General features: G+C 38.8%; 1 protein-coding gene across 2 annotated transcripts in view; it reads left to right on the top strand.

Annotated features, from left to right (window-relative positions):
* The window catches only part of Wdr33 (WD repeat domain 33), a 98,255-nt gene that overhangs the window by 34,900 nt on the left and 40,338 nt on the right, over positions 1–23,017 (top strand). For both annotated transcript variants that reach the window (XM_034517750.2, XM_034517749.2), the window contains exon 7: positions 1,098–1,195. In XM_034517750.2, the coding sequence (XP_034373641.1) occupies positions 1,098–1,195 (98 nt within the window). The remainder of the gene's footprint in view (positions 1–1,097; positions 1,196–23,017) is intronic.

The following is a 23,017-nucleotide window of genomic DNA, read 5'->3' as shown; positions in this document are numbered from 1 at the left end:
GTTCTTCATGCTTTGCAGCTGTAAGCAGACCTTTGTCAAAGAAGACTCTAGGACTTTTCTTCTGATTCACTGTTGATAACATGACTTATGCAAATGTATGAGTGGAGTTAAAACTTTCCAGTGAGTTGTATGTTTTTACATAACAGTGAGAAATGTGTAGTAAACCTGGGGGAAAGTTTCACAAACAAGCCTGAAGAATTGCTGCAGCCTCAGAATAAAGCTAAGCAGCATTCTTTTAAGGTTGTGCCATCTATGTGTGGGAAGAGGTTGACTTTAGAAACACCTTTGGCAGTCACTTGTTTCTACTTTGGGGATCCACAGAGCTTGTTGCATATACATGTTTCTGTTTTCTAGACGTGGCCTCAGTGTCGTGCTCATAAGTTTTTTCACCTTTAGTCATTCAAAAAAAGTTCAAGGGAGTTCATACAGTTCATTGAGAATCTTGATCTTTTTTCACAGCCAGGAGGAAAACTGGCTCCCTCTTGTGTAGCAGAGTTATTGGCTTTAAGCAGAAGTCTGAATATATGTTTTAAAAGGTGCAGCGTTCATGGGATTGCTTTACATCTGGAAGAAGGCATGAGGTTATCACAAGCATTTTAAATAAGTGAGAAACATTGTATATAAAGATGTTGAGCAGTCAGTCTTATTAGCCTGCTTAAAAGCATTTCAGCCTATTTTTGAAGTTTAAGTGTCTTGAGACAGAAACTGATGCTCATGTTTTGAGCAGTATTCCTATGTGGCTTAAATGATTATGAAGGAATATTGTTAAGAATAGAATACATTTAGTTTCACTGTTAAGGCAGCTCCCCATGTTTTGTTGATAAAGGAAATATATTGAAAGGAGCACAGGCAACATTAGGCTAGTAATGTACTGAGTGGGTCTCTGAGTAGTGATGGGAAATGAAAAAAAGACTTTGGAGCCTTTGGATGGGATGCATATGTTAGCTGACTACATTCTCTTTAAAGGCCTCTTCACTGGATACTTCCTCCTCCTGTTTATAATGCAGCACAGTGTTTTTATTTTTCCCTGTCTGAGAAGCATGGATGATCTGTTAAATGCTGACTTCTTTCCCCTGCTGTGTGTCTTCACGTAACAGTTTCTCACCCACGGATAATAAATTTGCTACATGCTCTGATGACGGCACTGTTAGAATCTGGGATTTTCTTCGTTGCCATGAGGAAAGAATTCTCCGAGGTATGTGTGCTAACAGTACTGATTGAAATATTTAAATAGGGAAGGCATTTGTGGTTAAACCATCACACTACACAATATTGGCTTGTATCTCCATTAAAGTATTTTTTTATACATTCACCATCTCTGTCAAGAAAGCACAACTCTTCTCTAGCTTGCATTCATTTTGTAAGTTTTCACTAATACTATCATTGAATATATTCTTTGAGCTGTAAATTAAATATAAGCTCTCCTCCTTCCCCATCACTTATCTTCCTGGGCCCTTAGGAAAATACTCTTTCCTGACCTTGACATTTCAAACTAACAGACAGCTCACATAGTCATGGCAGCCTTTGTATAGGTAACAAATCAGCAGACAAAATAGAGGTAGTGATGGCTGTACTTCTTGATAATTATTTACTCCCTTTTGAGAAAGGTTCTCATTGTGAGGCTTAAGCTGGCCTGGAACTTGCTATATTGCCTATGCTAGCCTGGAACTTAAGGTCCTTGTCTCAGACTTCCAATTCTGAGAGTACAGTTGTCCTTCATTGCAACTGGCTTCTTACTTGGAATTGGTAGATGATTGTACATGTAGTGTACATGTAGTGTACAATGGAGTGTCAGCACCCTTTATATGACTTTCAAAAGTTTGAGAATTAGCTGTGTTTTATATATTCTTAGTGCAAATATTATAGTAAAACCATTTGTACTTTTAAGTAAGTCCTCTTTTTACTAGTTTACTAGTTAACTAGTCACTGGGAATGTAGTATTTTTAAGCCTTGAGTTTAAATCTGTGCTAGTTTACAAACTGCACTTTTTGCTCCATGCCTTTGATTCCAGAATGCCTCAGAAATAGCATCATGTGAAAGGAAAATTCAGGGTTGGAGAATGGGTACCAGAGGTATAACAGGTGTCAAGACATTAAGATTCAGAGATTTCCCTTCATGTTGAAGAGTCAGCAGTTAGTTGTCTTGGTGGAATTATAAAATTTTTACCACTGGTAAGATATTTGAGCATGCCAGATTGGTAGTACACACCCTTTAATCTGGAAGAGGCAGGCAAATCTCTGAGTTCCACGTTATTCTGGTCTACATAGTTCCTGGCCAGTCAGCACTGTAATGAAACCCTGTCTCAGAATAAAGCAAACAAACAAAAATAAACTTTAAAAAATAAAAACACATTTCAGGCCAGTACCATTGAATGTGTTTTCACATTAGCTTGGCTCCTCCATACAGTTGTTCATCACCCTAGCTATTGTAGGGATCTTGTTGGGGCCTGTCAGGTTGAGGGGCATATGCGTTGTGCAGGTCATGACACTGTGCAACTTTAGTAAGGGAGAGTCTTTGAAAGCTTAATCTGAGTTATTTTATGGTTGAGTACCATGACCCAGAAGATTTAAATGACATATTCAAAATACAATAAATGAGTATTTTTTTCCCTCTTCATGAGACTTGTCCATTTTAAGCTTTATTTGGGTGTTTCAAATATACACAGAAGTATGCTGGATGCCCATGTACTTACAGGATTTATGTTATTACACATGTATGCAATTTTTCTTTCTTATAAAGACATTTTTATCCCATTATGGTACCTCAATGATTATATGAGGTAAACATATTTAACTAAGTTAATTGAACAGCCTAAACAGTTTTGAGAGCAAGATTCACATAATCTGATATTTTAGATTCCAGTCATCATTTTCTGTTAAGCAGTTTTTTAAATTCTGTGAAACTAAGAGCATTTCTTTGTACTTGATTTCTGGTCATCTCCAGGAGAATGTAAAATTGTTGAACAAAAATTAGAAGGATTATAGAGAGCATTGGGTCCCTAAGTCAAATTGGGACAGGATGAATGTTCCATCTTCTAAACTGTAAGCTGCCCTGTATTAAGGGCAGTAATCCCAGGCTACCCATCTGGCAGGCAAGCAGGCATACTCCTTTCTCTTGTGGTACGTGTCAGGCACTCACTTTCAGAGGTTAAATATTTGGAAAATCTAAGGAAACAGTAGTTGAGGGGAGGTGATGATCATATAGTCTGAGACTTTATCATATGCTTAACCTTTTCTTCATTCATAAAAACCAAACTTTTACTCTCATTTTTAGTGATAAAGTATTTGTTACCTCATGTTTTCCCTTTCTAACACCAGGTTTAATTTTTAGAACATTCTTCCCTTGTGTTAGTAATCTGCTTCTTTTATAACTTGTTCTTCCATTTGGGATGTGAAACAAACAACATATCAAACACATGCCTAGAATCTCAGCACTTACTGTGGGGGACAGCCTGGGCTACATAAAACACTCAAACAACCCCAAAACCTGTAATCTGTTCTGTATGACAGCAAATTAAATATTTAAAAATAACAATCGTGATTTTCCTGTAAGTTTTTCAGCTTTAAGCACACAGTATTCTTCTGCAGAAGCCGCAGTAGCAAACCTGTCAGTACAAAATTTACAGTGTCATTTCTGAGATTGTTTTTAAGTCTTTATGTAAAAGAAGTTATATAGAGAAACATAGTTAATCTTTAAAATGGACATAGAGTAATCATTGGGAGGTTTGCTGTGTAAAGGGTTTGGTTGATTGACTCAGAAGTTTATGAAAATGAATATAGCACAGAATTGATAACATCTTGAAAACGTTCCTCATTACCAGAGTTTATACACATTTGTTCCTTTTCTCTAGTAAAAAGTACTTAAGGTTTTTGTATACAACATATTCACAAACTATTTTCATCTTAAAAGTGAAGAGTAATAATTGTTAGAAAATACTTGTATTGACATAGAAGAGGGAAGACATTCCAGGTAGAACTATGCAGTCAATAAGTATGCAAAAATAAATTTTAATGAGAAGCATTATACTGATTTATAAAAAGAATCTACTCCAGAAGGGCACTGTGCTTGAGTTTTTGTTTTACCTTCTTGATTTTATCAGTAATTGCTGGCACATTGATCAGGAGTGGTATAAGCAGCACCTTGTTTCGCCTTCTCAGCAACCTTTTGGGATAAGAATTGATGGTCACTACAAAGTTAAATAGACCTGCCAAAGCTCACACATGTAGAAGTGCATACACATTAGAAGTAGGGCTAGGATTCAAAGGCAGGCTGTTTGGCTTGAGTTTATTTTATTTCAATGTTTATCTTACTTTAGCCCAAGACATATGCTAGGCAAGTGTATGCATAACTTCTTATATTTTAAAATGTCATGGGCTATGGTGATAGAATTAGGAAGTAAAGATAGTGAAGGAGGGAATCAATGTGATCAGAGGGAACTCCAGTTTATTTTAATATTTTTCTTAAAACTGTCTATATAGGTTACAGTTTCTTTTTTTTAATGTACTACATACTGAACCACAAAACATTAAATTACAGTGACCTGTTGAAACTGAAAATGGGTTATAATGTAGTTGCTAGGTTATATAAATGTACAGAAAGGAAGCTGAAATATGTTCAAGAGGTTGGTATGTGCTTGCTTAGCAACACACTAAGTCCCTGGTTCATTTCCCATAATGCCCACCTGTGAGCTTAGTCCTGGAGAGGTGGAGGTACTGAAATTAAAAGTTTAGGCTCATTCTTTGCTCAGTAGCTTTTGAGGCCAACTGGGTAACATGCAACTCCCTGTCTAAAAGCAAATCAAAAGCAAACCTGTTTTAGTAAATTTCATTCTGTTTTGCTTTCAGACAGGGTCTATGTGTGTAATCCAGTCTGCTGTTGAATTCACTATGTACCTGGTGGTGGTCTTCCTGCCTCACCCTCTTAGGTGCTGGTTCTCTTTTCACTAGCACTTAGAGAGGAGAAATGAACCTACACATTCACTCAGCTTAAGAAAACAGCATTCATACTTTTGATAAGTTTCTATGTATAGTTTTTGATTGCTTTCAACTGTCGTTTTTACTAAATAATCTAAAACCTCTACTACAAAGATCTTTTAGTTTGTTAACATGATTTTAAATTGTGTAAAAGACATGTTTACAGTCTGAGTGTTCAAGGAAAAAAGGTAATTCTCATTGTGAATAATTTACTTGTTACATAGCTAAAACATTCATAGTATTATATAAAATTATCTTACTATTTGACCAAAAAAAAAAAAACACCCACAAACACTGTTATCTTTATAATATAGTCTATACCTGTGTCTTGGTTCCTTTTCTATTGCTGTGAGAAGAAACCTTGAAGACGGCAACTTAGAGTTTTGAGGAGGTTTACAGTGTCACAGGGTTAGAGCTCTGAACAAGCATCCTTAGGGGAGGCATGACCACGGCAGGCAGGCAGGCACGGGACTGGAGGAGCTTACGGTTTGAGACGTAAACATGAGGTGAGAAAGCCAATGAGAATAGTTTAAGTTTTCTGAACCATAAAGGAGGAATAGGGACATAGTCAGGAAATACTGCCCTGAGTAAGACTGAACCCAGCAGGGCAAGCTCTAAGTCCTGTGTCTGACGTTAAGTGGTTTAGATGACTCAGTCCTTCCAGCTTTGCTGACTGCAACACAATTCTCTCTCTGCCTCATGCTTTTGAATCAAGATGTAGGCTCCCAGCTACTGTTTGACTATTGTGTCTGTTTGCCTGCTGCCATGTTTCCTCTTGTAATGGTTATGCATTGACTTACCCTCTTAACTGCAAGTCCCCAGAAAGTGCTTTGTTAAGTTTCCATCACCATGATGTCTTATCACAGTGATAGAGAAGTAACTAAAACACCAGAATGACTCAAAAAAAAAAAAAAAAAAAGTCAGGATCTGAGATTACTTTGCATTTATGGGTGGGTGTGATTCTCCTAGTGCCATACACTAAAGCCAGGATCCATTTGTACACTGTTTTGCCTATAAGGATCCTGTTCATCCCCTCTAACCCTCCTTTTCCCCTTGAGATAGGCTTTAATATGTGATCCTGGCTGGTTTTGAACTCAAAGAGATCTGCCTTCTAGGATCCTAATCTTACTTTTTAAGTCAGTGTCTTACTATGCTGGAGCTTGCTATGTAGACAAGGGTGGCCTCTGCCTCCTGGAGACTGGAATTAAAGGCATGTGCTACCAAGTCAACTCGTGATTCCAATTTTTTTACAGCAGTTGTTAATATTGATTTAAGCAGTCAACCTTTATGTCATCTTTTTGTTTTTGTTTTCTCAAGACAGGGTCTCTCTTTGTAGCCCTGGCTGTCCTGGAAATCACTCTGTAGACCAGGCTGGCCTTGAACTTACAGAGCTCCATCTGCATTTTTCAACAGCTGGGATTAAAGGCATGTAACACCATTGCCTGACTGTGTCTTCTTATATTTAATAAATTTGGTGCTATAAAAATGAGCTTTGTCCCCACAGGGAACAAAGTAAACAGTTATGTTTTATTCAAGGTCTAGTTTCCCCCTCTTTCTGTTCATCTTATAAAAACTTGATTTAGTGTCAGGAAGTGAACCGAGGCCTGGATGTGTTAGGCTAGTGTTCTGACCTGAGCTGTGTATCCCCATCATACTCAGTTTTGGGTGATCCTTTAAAAGTCTGTCTTTGCAATGTCTAAAAATGTGATTATTTTAGTTAATTAAAAAAAAAAAAGATCATGTGTATTTTGCCTGCCTGTGTGTCTGCACCTCATGTGTGCCTGTTGCCTGCACTAGTAAGAAAAGGTTATTGGATTCTCTGAAACTAGAGTTACAGATGGTTGTAAGCCACCATATGGATGATAGGGAAAGCCTGAGCACTTTGCCAGGGAAATAGAAGATGAGCAAGTGCTCCTCACACTGTCATCTCTCCAGGCCCAAGAATTCTACATAACGGAAGAAATGGTAGTTTCTAGGTCTTTTTACACATGGCTTTAAAAAGTAGCCTGATTAAGCCATAGGCACTATTAAGTCTCTTGAGGCGTATTTGTCAAGCCCAACTAACTTATTTTTCCCCTTTGGATATATTTAAACATTTTAATGATTTATTTTTCAATCATGTTTATATTGGTATATGGATGTGCAAGTGAGTGTCACATACTGAAACTCAGTGTAACTTGAGTTATGGGTGGTGGGAAGCTGCCCACCACGTGAGCTGTAGACTGAACTCATCCTCTGGAAGAGCACCAGGTACTTGTTACTTGCTAACCTGTCTCTCTAGCCCTTGAACGCTAACACTTACTATTGGTGTCATTTAGAGACCTTCTCCCTTTTGTCTGTTTATTAAAATTTTGGAGTAACCCTCTATCCAGATTTGAAATATTAAAAGTGGACATTTTCAGGCCTGGAAAGATTACTTACTCACTGGTTAAGATCACTTGCTCCTCTTTCGGAGGACCCAGGTTTCATTCTAAGCACCTACATGTTTTACAGCTGTCTGTAACTTCATTTCCAGGGGGATATAATGCCTTCTTCTAGTCTCTGTGGGTGCTAGGCTCATGCGTTACATAGAAATACATGCAGGCAAATATACATAAAGATAAGTAATGATTTGATTTGATTTTTTTTCCTTTTTATTTTTTGTTTTTGTTGTTGTCTGTTTATTTGTTTGCTTCTTTCTGTTTTTGAGTCTGTGTAGCTCTGGTTATCCTGGAACTTTGTGTAGATTAGGCTGGCCTCAACCTCAGAAATCTTCCTGCCTCTGCTTCTCCAGTGCTGGAATTAAAGGTTTGCACCACCATGCCTAGCTAAATAATTAATTTTAAAAGTGGAAATTTTAAGTATTTCTCCACATTGTAACAATTAGGAAATAATAATGGAAATAAAAAAGAATCGTAGGACCAAGTGGTATGAAGCTGAATTTTAGAAACTGTCGGGAAGCTCAATATATTTCCAACAGAAGTATTTTATAATACTACGCAAAAGTCATTTGTTGTGCTAAGGAAGCTTTGAACAATAGTTTTAATTTTTGTCGAGAGTAATGACTGCTTTTTATTACAATTTTTAATCTGTACCTTTCTAAAATGACCTGTACCAAATGACTGCTGCAAATACTTTTTAAAAATGGCACCAGCATGCATATTGCACAGGCTTTGGGCAGAGTGGAGGAGCAGTCTTTTTAAAATGCTTAGCTGGGAGATTGGTTTGTAGAGTGTTTGCTGTGTAAGCATGAGGATCAGAGTTCAGTCCTCCTAGACGTGACAGTACTGGGGAGAAAGAGATAGGTCCATCTTGGGGGCTTTCTGGCTAGTCAGTCTGGCCGAAGTAGTATGTTCCAGGTGACAGTGAATGATAGTTCATGGAGGAAAATACCTGAATGGTGACCTGTGGCTTGCAGGCTTGGAGAGGATTGTCTTATTCAACTTGCACACAAAATGTTTAGGTAAGGGCAGTACTGGTTCCATTGAAAACCAGGGACTTAGAATATAAGATGACTGGAGAACACTTTGATACTGTAAGCAGGAGTAAGTCTTTTTTCAAAAGGAGCTTTGAGTGCATTGGCTGCAATTATGTCTGTATACCATGTGTGCCTGGCTCCCCGGAGGCCTGAAGAAGGTGTTGGATGGGTCCCCTGAAACTGGAGTCACAGATGGCTGTGAGCTATGATGAGGATGGAACTCCTTGGGTTTTGTGTCCTGAGCAGTGCTAAAGATGTTTATCTCTGTGTCCCCTCCCCCCCCCCCAACTTATTTTTTTAAACTCCACATTTTATTTTGAGTCTAGCTGTCTCTCTACACCTGGAGTTGATTTTCTAGACTGGCTATGCAGCAAGTGTCAGAGATCCTACTGTAGTTACATCCCCAGCATTGAGATCACAAGGGCTCATTTCCTTTCCTCACCAGTCTTGTGGGTGGTAGGGGAAACTCTGCTCCTTACACTGTGCAGTAAGCACCTAACCAATTGAGCCATTTGCTCAGCTCCTCTTTTAGAGATACTTAGATGATTTTGTGTTTACATTGACTGGTTCTCTAAACATTAAGGATAGATAATATAGAATGTCGTATTTGAATTTTATTGTGGATTTTGTGTAGGATATAGAATGGACTATACACTAAAACCACCCAACCACCTCTATAAGATGAAATTTCCAGATATCCAGAGACTCTTTCATTCCTCTTTCCTATCTAAGTATGCCAAGCACCTAATTTTGAAACATACTTTCAGTAAATTATTATTTTCCTCTTCTAGTTTATTTATGGTTTCCTTTAGCTCACCTTTAGTTCGTTAGAGTTGTCTTAATGTTTTTAACTGGCTTACCTCAATATCTTTTTGAAAATACATTTGTGATTAACGTCACCTGCTGGTTTCCTGCTACTCAGTTACACATGAGGCAAGTTAGTCTACCAAACCCATGGTGGATTGTTGACATCGCCATGGCTGTCTGGAGGACTAGGTAACATATCTTGATTTCAGGAGTTTAAGACCTACTAAAGAAAGTAGTCTCCTAGTTTGGTTTGTGTTTCTATAATAAAACATTGACCAAAAGGCAAGTTGGGGAGGAAAGGGTTTATTCCTCCATCCAAGGAAGACAGAGCATGAGCCTGGAAGCAAGATTGAAGCAGAACTGCAGAGAAAGCTGCTGATGTACAGTCTTGCTGTTTGTGTGGTTTGACTTTCTTAGGCAGCATTGAGCCGTTTGCCCATGGTTGGCACTGCTTCACTACAGTGGACTCTCCCACGTCAGTCATCAGACAGGCCCACAGGCCAGGCTGTTCTTGCAGGTCTTCAGTTGAGGTTCCCTGGTCTCAGGCGACTCTTAAGTTTGTGTCAGTTTGACAAAAACTAAACCATAGTCACAGCAAACAGTCATCTTAAAATAACACCCCCCACACCAACAAAGCAAAGTAACAATACCAAACGAAGAATATAAAGAAGCAGTACTGTGTATAAATTATAACCACACATTCTTAATTCCAGGTGTTAGTCACAGATTTAGCAACATGGGACTGGGGCAAGTTCTTCTGATGGGAAATGGGGGCTAACAAACAGTAGCCTTTTTGAGGTAGTATGACTTAATGAATTCATGAAAACTGTCAAACTAGTTTTGAATGTACAGTGTTCAGTCATAGCTACTGTTAAGTGATTTATACAGCTAATTAATTTCATAGCCTCCTTGATTTTAGGATAAAAGTGGTTATTTTAGAAGTGTATATCTTTCCCTTCATGGTGTCTTCCCCCCAGCCTTGAGCAGGCCAGAAAGACCTTGTTTACCACAATAGACCTGATAATAGGACCTAGGTGGAGTTATCCACCCTTTTTCATTTCCAGCCCCCTTTCAGGTGAATCTAGTTGGTCCGTGGCTGCAGGCAGCTACCCTTCATAATGGGTTCCGGGATCTCTGCAAATAGCAAACTTGCAGATGCTCGAGCCTGCACATAGCTCTCACACCCTTTTGTTTATTTTTGAAGCTAGGGATCAAATCGGGGCTTTGTGTGTGTTGAGCATGCTGTTGGGTGCTGTGCTGTACTCCAACCCTTCTGTGTTGTTTTAAATTATCTGTAGTACGTAGTAGCACAGTGTTAGTTGGTGTTACATAAATAGTTGACATCTTGTTCAGGGAATGGGAAAACAAAATCTACGTGGTAGTATGGCTTTACTCCTGATGTCACAGGTCTGAGATTGGTTTAGTTTGCAGGTGTGGGACACATAGATACAAATGCCTGGCGTTCTTTATTTTTCTTTAATATTATAGTTCATTATTGCAGTATAGGCTTTAATTTAGAGGTAATATATAAACGCTTCCGTTGGTTTATACAGTAGTAAACTTGGCTTTATTAAGGTCTTCCAAAGCATTTAATGATCTGTCTTACTAGGATCATTCACTGTAGCAAAGATGGGCTTTTGTTCTTTGGTGAAACACATTTGCATGGTCTGGCCTTTCCCCTACATCACTTTTCAGCAATCCTAGTTTCTCTGCACAATTTTGTGACTTGGCAAAGTACTGTAAGTAAACAGTGCTTTTTACTTACACAGACATATGTAATGCCATAGACACCTAACAACTAACTTCTCCCCTCTGGTTTTCTAATCACACATTGGATGTGATCAGCACAAAGTTGCAACATTTTGTTTTTGTGCTTAATGCCTGCTCACTTCTTGAGGTTTTATAGCCCAGTACTCAGGTTTAGTTGCTTTTCCATAGGCCCCAATTATTGCAAGTTTGATGTTAATAATTTTCTATAATGTTTTTCCTACTGATCAAATAATTTCATTTAAGTCAGAAATTGATGCAGGCTATCACATTTACATATTTTCAAATATCCTGCCAGTCTGGGTTTTGAGTTTATGTTTAGCTTTTAATTTCTCTTAGAGATGCAAATACCAGTAATCTTCTGAATGGTTTGGCTTACTGAGTTCCAGCAGGTAAATCATTAAATCGGTTACCGTAAAATAGTGTGTTTCATAGAATTTTTAAAAGTATTTTTTCTTTATATTTAAATCTTTTTTTTTTTTTTTTTTTTTTTTTTTTTTTTTTAACAATAAAGACATTGGGGAGGTAGCTTGCTAAAGTGTTTGAACACAAGCACGAGAACTCCAGTTTAGGCCTCCAGTACTCATGTCCAAGGCTTGCATTGGTGTGCATCTCCAATCCATAGAGCTGAGGAAGATCCCTGGAGCTCACTGGCCAGCCAGCCTAGCTTTATTGTGAGCTCCCAATTCAGTCAGAAGCTTGTCTCAGAAAATTAGGTGGATAATGGTTGAGGAACACACTCATTGTTGATCTCTGGTCTTCACATGCAAGTATACTCCCCAAACACAAGCTACAATGTATCCTTCTGTAATGGAAAATAAAATGATAGAATTCTGATTTTGGAAGCTGGTATTGGAAATTCAAGTTTGTTGAAATGGTAGGTAGTTGAAAGACTAGTCTGAAGGAAGAATGGTTAAGTCCGTAATGAGGAAGTATGCGAAAAAATGGTTATTATAAAGAGTGAGGTATGTAATGATTTTTGAGGTCTGAACTTGCAAGTGAGAGTCCCCCATACAGCATAGTGGTGTTTAACTTAACATGTGCTAAAATTTGCTAGATGCTAAATCTACATTTTGAAAGTTAAATTCAGAGATTTACAGAGAACTAGACTCAGTGGAAAAGTAAACCTTGGTAGTATGTTACACCAGTAGATAGAAGGAAATGACCTTGCTTCAAACATGGTAATTATGACTAACTAATAATTAATAGGTTACACCCAGAGATACCTTTTTATTTTTTGAGACCGAGTCTATATGTAGATCCTGTCTACACATAACCACACATTAGTTCAGTATACCCTGAGATCCCTCTTACCGTGTAAAACCTGTCTACACATGACCCTACACAGAGGACCCACTCCGGCTGGCCCCATGTCATAGTGAACCACCTCTGACTCCTCAGGGCTGGGATTAAAGATGTGTGCCACCATGCCTGGCTTAATTTTATTTTTAAGATTTTTGTACTGACTAAATCAACCAGTCAGCCAGTCTGTCTGTCTGTCTGTCTATCTATCTATCTATCTATCTATCTATCTATGAGTGAATGAGTGTGTTTTTGCTTTCATGTATATATTATGTACATGTGTCTGCCCTGCACCCAAGGATATCTAATCCCTAGAACACTATTAAGTTACAGATGATTATGAACAGCCAAACTGGTGGTGAGAACTGTACTCTGCCCCTCTGTAAAACACCAAGTATTGTTTACTGCTAAGCCATCTTTTCAGAGATAGTTGGGGCCCTCTTTACCTAGCAGTTTTACTATTTTTTTTTTTTTTTTAATTTTTAGTTTTTGTATTTCTTCTCTGGGTGTAACTAATAGTTAACAAAAATAACATTGATTTGCAAAGTAGGGGATTTTGCACATTAAAAATGTCTTTCAGGCTTTTTGAATGACACACACTTAGTTTGCTTTTGTGTGGCCCTGGAGTCAATTCCCAGCAGCAGCAACACCCACAGTGCCTTTCTGTGAAAGGTTCAGATGACAGTTAGCTGGGGATGCAGCCCAGGTGACAGAATGTTAATGGAGTGTGCAGGAAGTTGATGTTGGAAAGGAGAAAGATTAGAATCTCAGCAGCATCCTTGGCTCTGCAGGGAGCTGTAGGTGAGCCTTTGCTTTGTACCCTGACTGTAGAGAAGGATGTGAGGCCTGACTTTATTTTCTTCTGAACTCACTCACTAACTAGGTATTTGAGTGGTTAACACTTTTGTAATTTACAGTTTTCAGTGATGTTTTATAGTTCATTACTTAGTACTTGATAGTTTGGTCTTGACATGAAAATATATCAGAGTCTTCTAGAATTCCCTTCTCTGTGAATCAGAAAATATATATTACTCATTTGTGATATTAAAATTTTATTTATTCATTTTAATGTTTATTTGTGTCTCCATTGTTCTTGTGCCTGTGCAGCTCTGTACATGTGGCTGTATGTGGTGCCAGAGGTCAACACCCGGTGGCTTCCTTGGTTATTCTTCAACAGAGACAGGGTCTGTCCTGTTGAGTTTATTGATCCAGCTTCAGCGGCTGGCCCATCTCCCAGCCCTCATCTGAGTTAGAGTTACTTTGTAAGTGTAGATATGTAGATTAATTTCATTCTACCATTAGTATTTACAGATTTTAATAACTCTCCAGTCCAAGACCACTGGGAACATATAGTTAAGCAATTAGGTTTAATAAAATACTGTACTATTGTTTTGTGTGTGTGTGTGTGTGTGTGTCTGTATAGATGTGTGGGTACTTGCATGCCATGGTACACATGTGTGGAAGACAGAAGACAACTCTCAGGAGTTGATTCTCTCTTACTCTGTTTGTGGTCTGGGAAATGAATTCAGTTTTTCAGGTTTGGGAGCAAGTACCTTTTTCCTCTGAGCCATCTTAAAGGGCCCTACTTTGTTGTTTACTTGTTGTAGCAAAATATACAGGCCACAGGAAATCTTGAGTGTTTCAGTAAGAGGATCTAAAAGGTTTATTATCGGATTTTTACTTTGGCCATACTGGGGGTTGAACTCAGGGCTTACCACATGTTAGGCATGAACTATTGCTGAACTACATGCATATCACAGGACATGGTCTTTGATCAGGCAACCTTCGAGGGTGTTTATGAGGTGGCGGCTGCTCTAGATTTAATGCCGTCAGATCAGAAGTAGAGGCAGTTCTATGGTTGAGTATCAATATTCTATATGTAGGGTAGACCTGAATGAGGACAAATATCTAGTTAGTAAAGACTTGTCATTTGGGGATAAAAATGTATTTATGACTTGCATTGTTTACATCATTACTCTGTTTTGCCTCAGAATGACCATGTTTGTTATAGATGTTCAGTGTGATTGATCAAAAGAAGATCTGTAATAGCTTTGAGGCTTTGATGAGAACTTGAAATCAGTTTCTAGGGAAAAGGAATTGCTTCTCCTTCTCCACTGCCCCCCTCCACCATCCCCCTTGGTGTACTTGTATACACCAAGCCTCTCATTCTTGTAGGGAAGTCAGAACTTATTGGCAGTGGTATACGGTTATGTAACAGGTGTAACAAAGTTTTGCACTGAAGTTTTTTTTTTTTTTTTTAATAAAGCAGCAACTGGAATGTATTTGGTGCCTTATTAGCCCACATATGCTGCCGTTTTTTCACCTGTTATTAAAGAAATAGTTTAGTGTGGGCTGGAGAGACATGGCTCAGTGGTTAAGAACCCTTGCTGCTCTTGCAGAGGACCTGGGCTCAGTTCCTAGCACTTATATGGTACCTCACAACTATTTATAACTCCAATTTTAAGGGACCTTTCACCTTTTTTTCTTCTTAAGATTTATTTATTTATTTTATGTATTCACCATTGCTCTCTTCAGACACACCAGAAGAGGGCATCAGACCCCATTACAAATGGTTGTGAGCCACCATGTGGTTGCTAGGAATTGAACTCAGGACCTCTGGAAGAGCAGTCAGTGCTCTTAACCACTGAGTCATCTCTGCAGCCGTCATTCACCTTCTTTTGTGGTATGTAGTGTGCATGGCACATAAGACTCATACACATAAATCTGAAAAAGGAAAATTAAAACAAGAAATGGTTTAGGGATTGAAATATGACTATATTTTTCTTAGGAAATAAGGCAGGGAAGGCTGGACAAATGGCTTAGTGGTTGGCCTAGGACCTACTAAGCACAGGGTTTAATCCTGAGCACTGCATATGACAGGCGTACTAGTGCATGCTTTGAATCCCAGTGAGGTGGAGGCTAGAGGATCAAAAAGCAAGCAATCCCCAAAAGAACTGGGTTTCCCAACATTAGTCTGTTTTTAAATTTTCTTCCTCCCTCCCTCCCTCCCTCCCTCCCTCTGTTTCTGTGTATATGCATGAGTGTGTATGCATATATATATATATGTATATGTGTGTGTGTGTGTGATGGAGACCATAAGAGGGTATCATCTCCTCTAGACCTGGAGTTATCTTAGTTACTTTTTTATTGCTGTGATGGGACATATGACCAAGTCAACTTATAAAAATAGACATTTAGTTGGGACCTTGCTTGCAGTTTTAAAACGGGAGTCCATGGATCACCATGACAGAACATGGCAACAGGCAGGTAGGCATGGTGTTGGAGCAGTAGCTGAAAGCTACATCTTATTCACTGATTGGAGGGAGTGGAAGGGGGAGCTAGGGTGTGTGTGTGTGTGTGTGTGTGTGTGTGTTTGTGTGTGTGTGTGTGTGTGTGTGTATTTGTGGTAGTGGCGAGGGTGGGGTTTGAGACAGCTTAGCCTGGGCTTTTAAAACTTCAAAGCCCTCCACCAGTGACCTATCTCCTAATGAGGCCACACCTTCTAGTCCTTCCCAGAGCAGTTCCTCCAACTGGGGACCAAAGTTAGCCTGATGGATGTGGTGAGTTCCAGACCAGCCAAGGTTATCTCCTCATTCCCACCCTCTAAAAGAAATAATAAAACTTCTATCATCACTTGAGAATTTTCCTGTAGAAAAGTAGTATTATTTATGACACTGAAATCTTTGTTATTTTTCAGAACCCAAAAAACAAAAGTAGTTTAGAATGTAGAACCATAGTAAAACAAAATTTTATTTATATGGAACAAACTCAACAAACTTAAAACTTGAGTGTAGGCCACCTTGAAATTTGTAAAATTAAGTTAAGGCCATCCTTGAACTCTTGTCTTTTCTTGTACTGTGACTATAGTCATGAGTCAGTATTAAAACATTCATAACAAGATTGTTTCACTCAAAAAGGATAAAGACTGCTTCACACAAAAAGGTTGGTCAAAGTTAGGTTTTTGTTGTTTTACAGCACTGGAGAGACAACCGAGGGCCTTGTACCATCTTGTATTTACCATAGGTAAATGTACCACTGAACTATGCCTTTGTGTGTGTCTGTCTGTATAGGGGTGTATTCTTGCAATCTCAGGAGGCTGAGGTAGGAGGCTTGCAGTGACTTTAAGGACAGCTTAGGTTCTGTAGCTACATCCTATTTCAAAAAGTCAAATGAAAACACAGGTTTACATCTTTTCTATAACTGATAGCAAGGTTGTTATACTCTGTCTTTTGTTTCTTTGGGAAAGGAGCGATAAGGTCCGGAAAATGAAACTCTTCTTTAAAAAAAAATAAATAAAGGGAGTAAACTATTAGCTGTATCACTCCCATTAAAATACAGCAACAGAGCTGGTCATGGCTCAGCAGGTGCATGTTCCTGACAACTAAGCTTGATGTAACCTGAGATTGATTTCTTTTAGCACCCACTTGCTGGAGAAACTCCTGAAAGTTTTCTTCTGACTTCCATATACATTTAGTAATATGTGTGTGCCCTTTCCCAAATAAATAAATAGAATTTAAAATGTTAATAGAAAAATAAAAAATATAATTGCTATTTATAGTGGTTGAGCCTCTTCCTCTGGCAACTCTAGAATTCTAGGTACATAGTTTCTGTTTATGGGACTCTTGGATTCTTCTTAAATTTTTTTTTTAAACCATGTGTGGTGGTAGCCTTTAATCTCATCACCTGGGAGGCAGAGACAGGCAAATTGAGTTCCAACAGCCTGGTCTACAGAGTGACTTTTAGGACAGCCTGTGCCACACAGAGAAACCCTGTCTGGAAAAACCATGAATAAACAGACAAGTAAATGTTTCATGTGTATATGTTTATGGGCTGTGTATGGATGCATGTTCACTTGTATGAGTGTGTGCCTGTTGCAAGTGCACATGCTCATGGAGGCCTGAGGCCCATGTCAGGAGTCTTTCTTGGTTGCTCTCTACTCCATTCATTGAGGTAGGGTCTCAGTTGAATCCAGAGCTTGTCTTTCCTCATGGTCTGACCAACCAGCCTGCCTTAGTAAGTCCATGTCTGTCTCTGCCTTCTGAGCACTGGAATTATAGGTGGGACACTACACTGTCTTGACATTTGTGGTTTCTGGGGATGATTTACAGTCTACTCATGCTTATGTAGCCCTTACTTTAACCATTGAGCAATCTCCTGAGCTCTTAGCTCTTTCTCTATTTCTCTATCTATTTTAAACATTATTTAGCCCTGGCCAACTATTTAGGTTTTGAATCCTTCATTTGCCAGGAGTGAAGGCTTCTCAGCTTGTGTCTCTGGGTCTAAATTATGGTTAATGGTACATTGCTCACTGTGTTGTTCTGAGCGTCACAGGTATGTACAGAAAACACTCTACACAGTTAGTACAGGGTAGAACAATACATGTGTCTTGCTTATGTTAGATATACCAAGGGAAGATACTAAAAGGTATAGCATGAGTGTGGGAAAGAATGTACGTTTTAGCTGATTTAAGAGGAGGTTGGAAGTGTTTAGAAGCTAGTAAAAAGATTTGCTTAAGGGGAAAGATTGAGTTGAGAGTTAGGACGAGGTATGATTATACTGTTTTCAGCAGGCATTTTCATATTTAGATGTATCACTATGTATACATAGCTAACTATGTAAGTCACATGCATATAAATATCAGATACCACTTGATTTTTTTTTTTTTTTTTTTTTTTTTTTTTTTTTTTTTTTTTTTTTTTTTGCGATACTATGGTCTGATAATAAAGTCCTGTCTGGCCAGAGATCTGCCTGCCCTTGTCTCAAGTGCTGGGACTAAAGAGTGTGCTGTCTTTTGAGACCTTTAAAAAACCTTTCTCTTATGTTAATCTTCGTATCTTTGCCCTCATGTCATAATTATGGGCTTACTTAAGCTAAGTTTATTTTTACTGTTTGCTTGTGCTCACTAGAGTGTGGGGAGGGAGAGTGTGTGTGTGGGGAGTGAGAGTGTGTGTGTGTGTGTGTGTGTGTGTGTGTGTGTGTGTGTTTGGGAGACTGGAGTCCCACAATATAGTTCAGGCTGCCCTTGTATACGTGGTTCTCCTGCTTCTGCTTCTCAAATTGTGGCATTATAGGTAAGTACTACCATACTGGGCCTTTTGTCTGGCCTTTGACTAAGTTTTTTTAGTCTTTCTTGACCCATTAGCTACTTTTTAAAGTTCTAGGTGAATAAATTCTCGTTTATTGAGATATTATACTGAGTTTTACTATATAGGTTTATAGCAGAATTTCCATTGGTATCGTTTTAGTAGATTTATAGTATCTTGAAATAAGAGTTGTTGATTTTGAACTTTAAAGACAGGATTTCATGAATCTCAGGCTCCCTCAGAATCAGTATGTATCAGAATGCTTCTGAACTTGTAGTTTATGCAGTAGTAGGAACTGAATGTAGCTTTCATGAGTGCCAGGCAAGCATTCTACCAGTGAAGCTTTATTGCTACACCTTTCTTTGAATACTAGAAGAAATGAAGAGCGTGTGTGTGTGTGTGTGTGTGTGTGTGTGTGTGTGTGTATGTGTGTATATGTGTCTATATGTGTATGTGTGTGTATGAGTACAGGGAATTGGGTGGGAAGGTTAGTGGACACATTTTGGAAGTTGGGTCTCTTCTTCCACTTGAGGATCCAGAGGTCTAACTCAGTTTGTCAGATTCACGTGGAAAGTACTTTTCTCACATCTTTGGCTCCTAATTTGAACATTTTTAATAGTCATTTTAATTAGGGTCCAATTGGTGTAGTGGCTGAGGTGCATGCCTCAAACCCCAGCACTCGGTAGGCTGACGTAGGGGGACTGATGTGAGTTTGATGCCAACTTGGGCTACATAATGAATTCTAGGCCACACTGGCTATGCAGTGAGGTCTCAGTTCAATAAGACAGAGCAACCAGACCTTCCACTATGAGAATGAACTCGACTAATGTTGCCTTCCAACCTGTTTCCCATCACCCTTTGCGTTTTTTCTTTTATTACTGGTGTTCCTAAGACTCTGCAATAGGGGAAAAAACATCTTTTTTCAAAGTTTATGTGTGTGTGAGTGTGCCTACAGGAGTCATGTGCATGCAGGTACCAACAGAGGCCACCAGATCTCCTGGATCTGGAGTTCCAGGCAGTGGTGATCTGCCTCGTGGGCATGCTAGTAACTAAATGTGAGTCCATTGCAAGTTGAGTTAGTGCTCCTAACCACTGGATGATCTCTCCAAACCTGAAGAAACATTTCTTACCTAAGAAGAGGGTGAGAGGCCTTTGTGCTCCTACACTGCTATGACTCTGGTCTATGTTCCTTCTGATGACTGATGCTGAAAGTTCAATCCAGAAACGGGAACCACACTGCTCCACATCCTGACATCACACAGGTCCCCAACGAGATGTCTGCCTGTTGCACATACCTGACTAATGAGCATTTCTTCACTGGGGCACATTGATCATGTGATTTCTACGTGCTTACCTCATAAGAGATGCATAATCTCAGGTTATATAGATACACACGTGAGGAACAAGAGGAACCAAGCATAACTGCTGGAACCTGCTTGGTGTATGCTATACAAAGTTTTCATTCTACCCAGTGAAATGGATCTACTGTGGTGGTGTTGGCAAGTCTTCTCCTGGAAGGTTGGGAAATTCACAGTGGATGACAATAAGGGCAGACATTACTGACCTGTGGAATCTCACTTGTAATTGTGTTTTATGAGCATCTCCATTTCCTCAGGAACCCAGTAGAAGACCAAGTGCAATGTAAGGTGCAAATAGACGGTGCATCCACTGCAAGTTAGAATTGGACAGATGTAAGATCCATTCAAACACCACTGGCATTTGAGAAGTAAAGGGTGGAGAGCTAGGAAAGAACTGGGTAGATTAATGCAGATGTGATTTTTTTCCTAAAAATTTCTACTTTTTAAAAAGTAGTGAGGATTTGTTGAAAATTTAAACTGGAAGTAAAATAGTAAAATGTCTCTTTCCAGTCTCATCCCCAAGGTAATTGCCATTTTGTTAATAGTTTGTTCTGTGGTCTCCTAACCCCTTTTCTTCTATTTGAAACAAGAATATTACATAGTTGAGGCTGGCCTCAAACTTGATAGGTAGTGGAGGATGACCCGGAACTTCTATTTACCCGGCCTTTGCATCCAGAATGCTGGGATTGCCATCAACATGCCTAACCTTGTTGTATATCTTCTAGAATTCCTTTATAAATATTTTTTAAAAAGTTTTCAAAAAATTACCCCAGAAAGGAGTTTATATTACATCACTCAAATGATCTTGGCTTTCCTCTCTGTAGGCTGTCTTCACGCTCATCTTTCTCTGTTGGTGCTTCTCAGTCTTTGACTGCTTTGTAACGTTATGTAGCTTATGGCTACCATGCCCTTACACTCCCCATGCCCCAGGAGCCCCTGGAGCTTTGAAACTCCTCTGTGGGAACCAAATTCAGATCCTCCTTAGAAACTGTCAGCTCTCATCAACATCAACTGTCAGCATCTCTGCTAGAGATGTTGAGCCATCTCTAGCACTACGTTCAGATTTTTAATTTTAAATTACAAAAGTAATACAAGGTACTAACTCTTTCTGACCATTTAAGGAGTTTGGAATGTGGGACTATTCCAATCTTCTCTAAAGATCTCCAAAGATAGTTTTTATTTTAAAACTCTGGTTATTCGAATGTCAGATAACATACTTTTTATCTTCTGGCATAGTCTGTCTGAAGATAAAAAAATTATTTCCCTGTTCTGAAAGGTGAGCATTCAGTGATCTTTCCTCTACCTCTACCCCTGTCTCTGTCTCTAGCTCCTGATTTTATGTAAATTAATTTTAGTTACTGCAGGCAGTTTATTATTGCTTTACATGGTTTTGTTCTCGTTCTTTCTTTTTCTTTTTAGTTTTTCAAGACAGGGTTTCTTTGTATAGCTCTGCGTGACCTGGAACTCACTCTAGAGTAGGCTGGCCTCATACTTTCTGCCTGCCTCTGCTTTAAATGTTCTTATGTCTAAGTTTTTTGGTCCTGGATTTTAGGGAGTATATCTCTGTTCATCATGGTTAGCTTTCTGGAGGAAATCTGTCCCTCCTAACTTATTTTCTTTCACTTTCCCACCTTTAGGTTTTTTATTTTTTTTTTTTAAACATTATAAAAGAGATTTAATAATTTTTCTTCTTGTTCTTTCTTTCTTTCTTTTTTTTTTAACTTTAATAAGTCGTGGCTGGAGAGATAGATCAGTTGTGGAAGCACTTGCTACATAAGCTTAAGAACCTGAGTTTACGCCCCTAAACTTACATTAAAGACAAAAGCAAAACAAAACAAAACCCTTTCCCCAAAAACCAAAAAAATAAACTCATGATGGTTTTATTTAGCAGAAGAGACAGATCAGGCTTGCTGGCCTGTAACTTAGCCTACTCAGTGAGTTCCAGGTCAGTGAGAAATTCTGTTCCCTTTTCTTTCTTTAAAGGGGGGGGAAAAAAAAAAAAAGGGAATGTACCATCTGGGGAACAACAGCTGAGGATAGTCTGGCCTCCACACGCAGGAACACAAATGTGGGTGCCTTCCACACATGACAGCACACCTCCCCCCACAAATTCTAAGGACTGGAGACTAAGAAACAGCATTTCTACTAAGACTGATACTATTAAAGAGCAAAGTGCTGTAACTAGACCTTAGGAAACATTGCTGTGTCAGTTGGAAGCTCTTCTGCCCACTGACTATCAAGCTAAGTTAAACTTGCATTATTTTTTAAATGTTTACTGTTTTGTGTGTATATAAATGTGTGTGTGTGTCATGGTGATGTATTGAGATCAAAAGACAGCTTTTGGAAGTTGGTTCTTTCCAATGTGCTCCAGGGATCAAGCTCAGGCTTTTAAATTTGCACACTAAGTGCCTTTACCCACATTCTTGCTGTCGCATGGGTTTCTTAACTCTTTCATTTTACGAACTATTGAGAATGCCATAATTAGGTTACATTCAGTTCTTGTTTTTCTAAGTGTTACTAAAAAGACTTTTATCTGCAAATTTTATGGTTTTGTTTTAAGATTTATTTACTTTTATGTGTATGAGTGTTTTGTCTGTGTGTATATAAGTACACTGTATGTGTTCCTGGTGCCTGTGGAAGCCAGAAGAGGGCATTGGGTCTCCTGGAGTTAAGGACTTCTGTTAGCTGTCAAGTCGATGCCCAGGAACAGTCTCAGGCTTTGCAAGAGCAGCCTGTGCTCTTAACTGCTGACCCATCCTTCCAGCCTCAAAGTTTAGATAGTGTTGCATTTTTGAACAAATACATCTTACTTTAAATAAAATGAAACATTTTTAGTTATTTTTTTATTTTAATGTATATGACTGTTTTGCCTGCTTGTGTGCCTGTGTGCCACATGGGCCTGGTGGCTAAGGAGATCAGAAAAAGGTGCTAGATCTGCTGGAGCTGAACTTAAACAGACATTGTGAGCCACTATTTGGGTGCTGGGAATTAAACCCAGTTTATCTGAAAGAGCAGCCAGTGCTCTTAACTGCTGAGCCATGTGTCTAGTAGGGTCTAAAGAGCTTTTCTCTCAGAAAATTTTAAGTTCACTTTTTAATCTTTGAATTCTTTGAGAATTTAATACAATGTTTTTGTTTGTTTGTTGAGATAGTCCTGTTATGTAATCCTGGCTGGCCTCAAGTTGCCTATGTAGACTATCTGGGCCTCCAGTTCACAGAGATCCAGTTCTGCCTGCCTATGCCTTCTAAATGCTGGCTTCAAAGACTTATG

The sequence above is a fragment of the Arvicanthis niloticus genome, chromosome 14, assembly GCF_011762505.2.
Source record: "Arvicanthis niloticus isolate mArvNil1 chromosome 14, mArvNil1.pat.X, whole genome shotgun sequence".
In the NCBI taxonomy this organism is placed as follows: Eukaryota; Metazoa; Chordata; class Mammalia; order Rodentia; family Muridae; genus Arvicanthis; species Arvicanthis niloticus.
The sequence above is the reverse complement of the archived record's forward strand: the minus strand, read 5'-3'. Positions and strand labels throughout refer to the sequence as shown.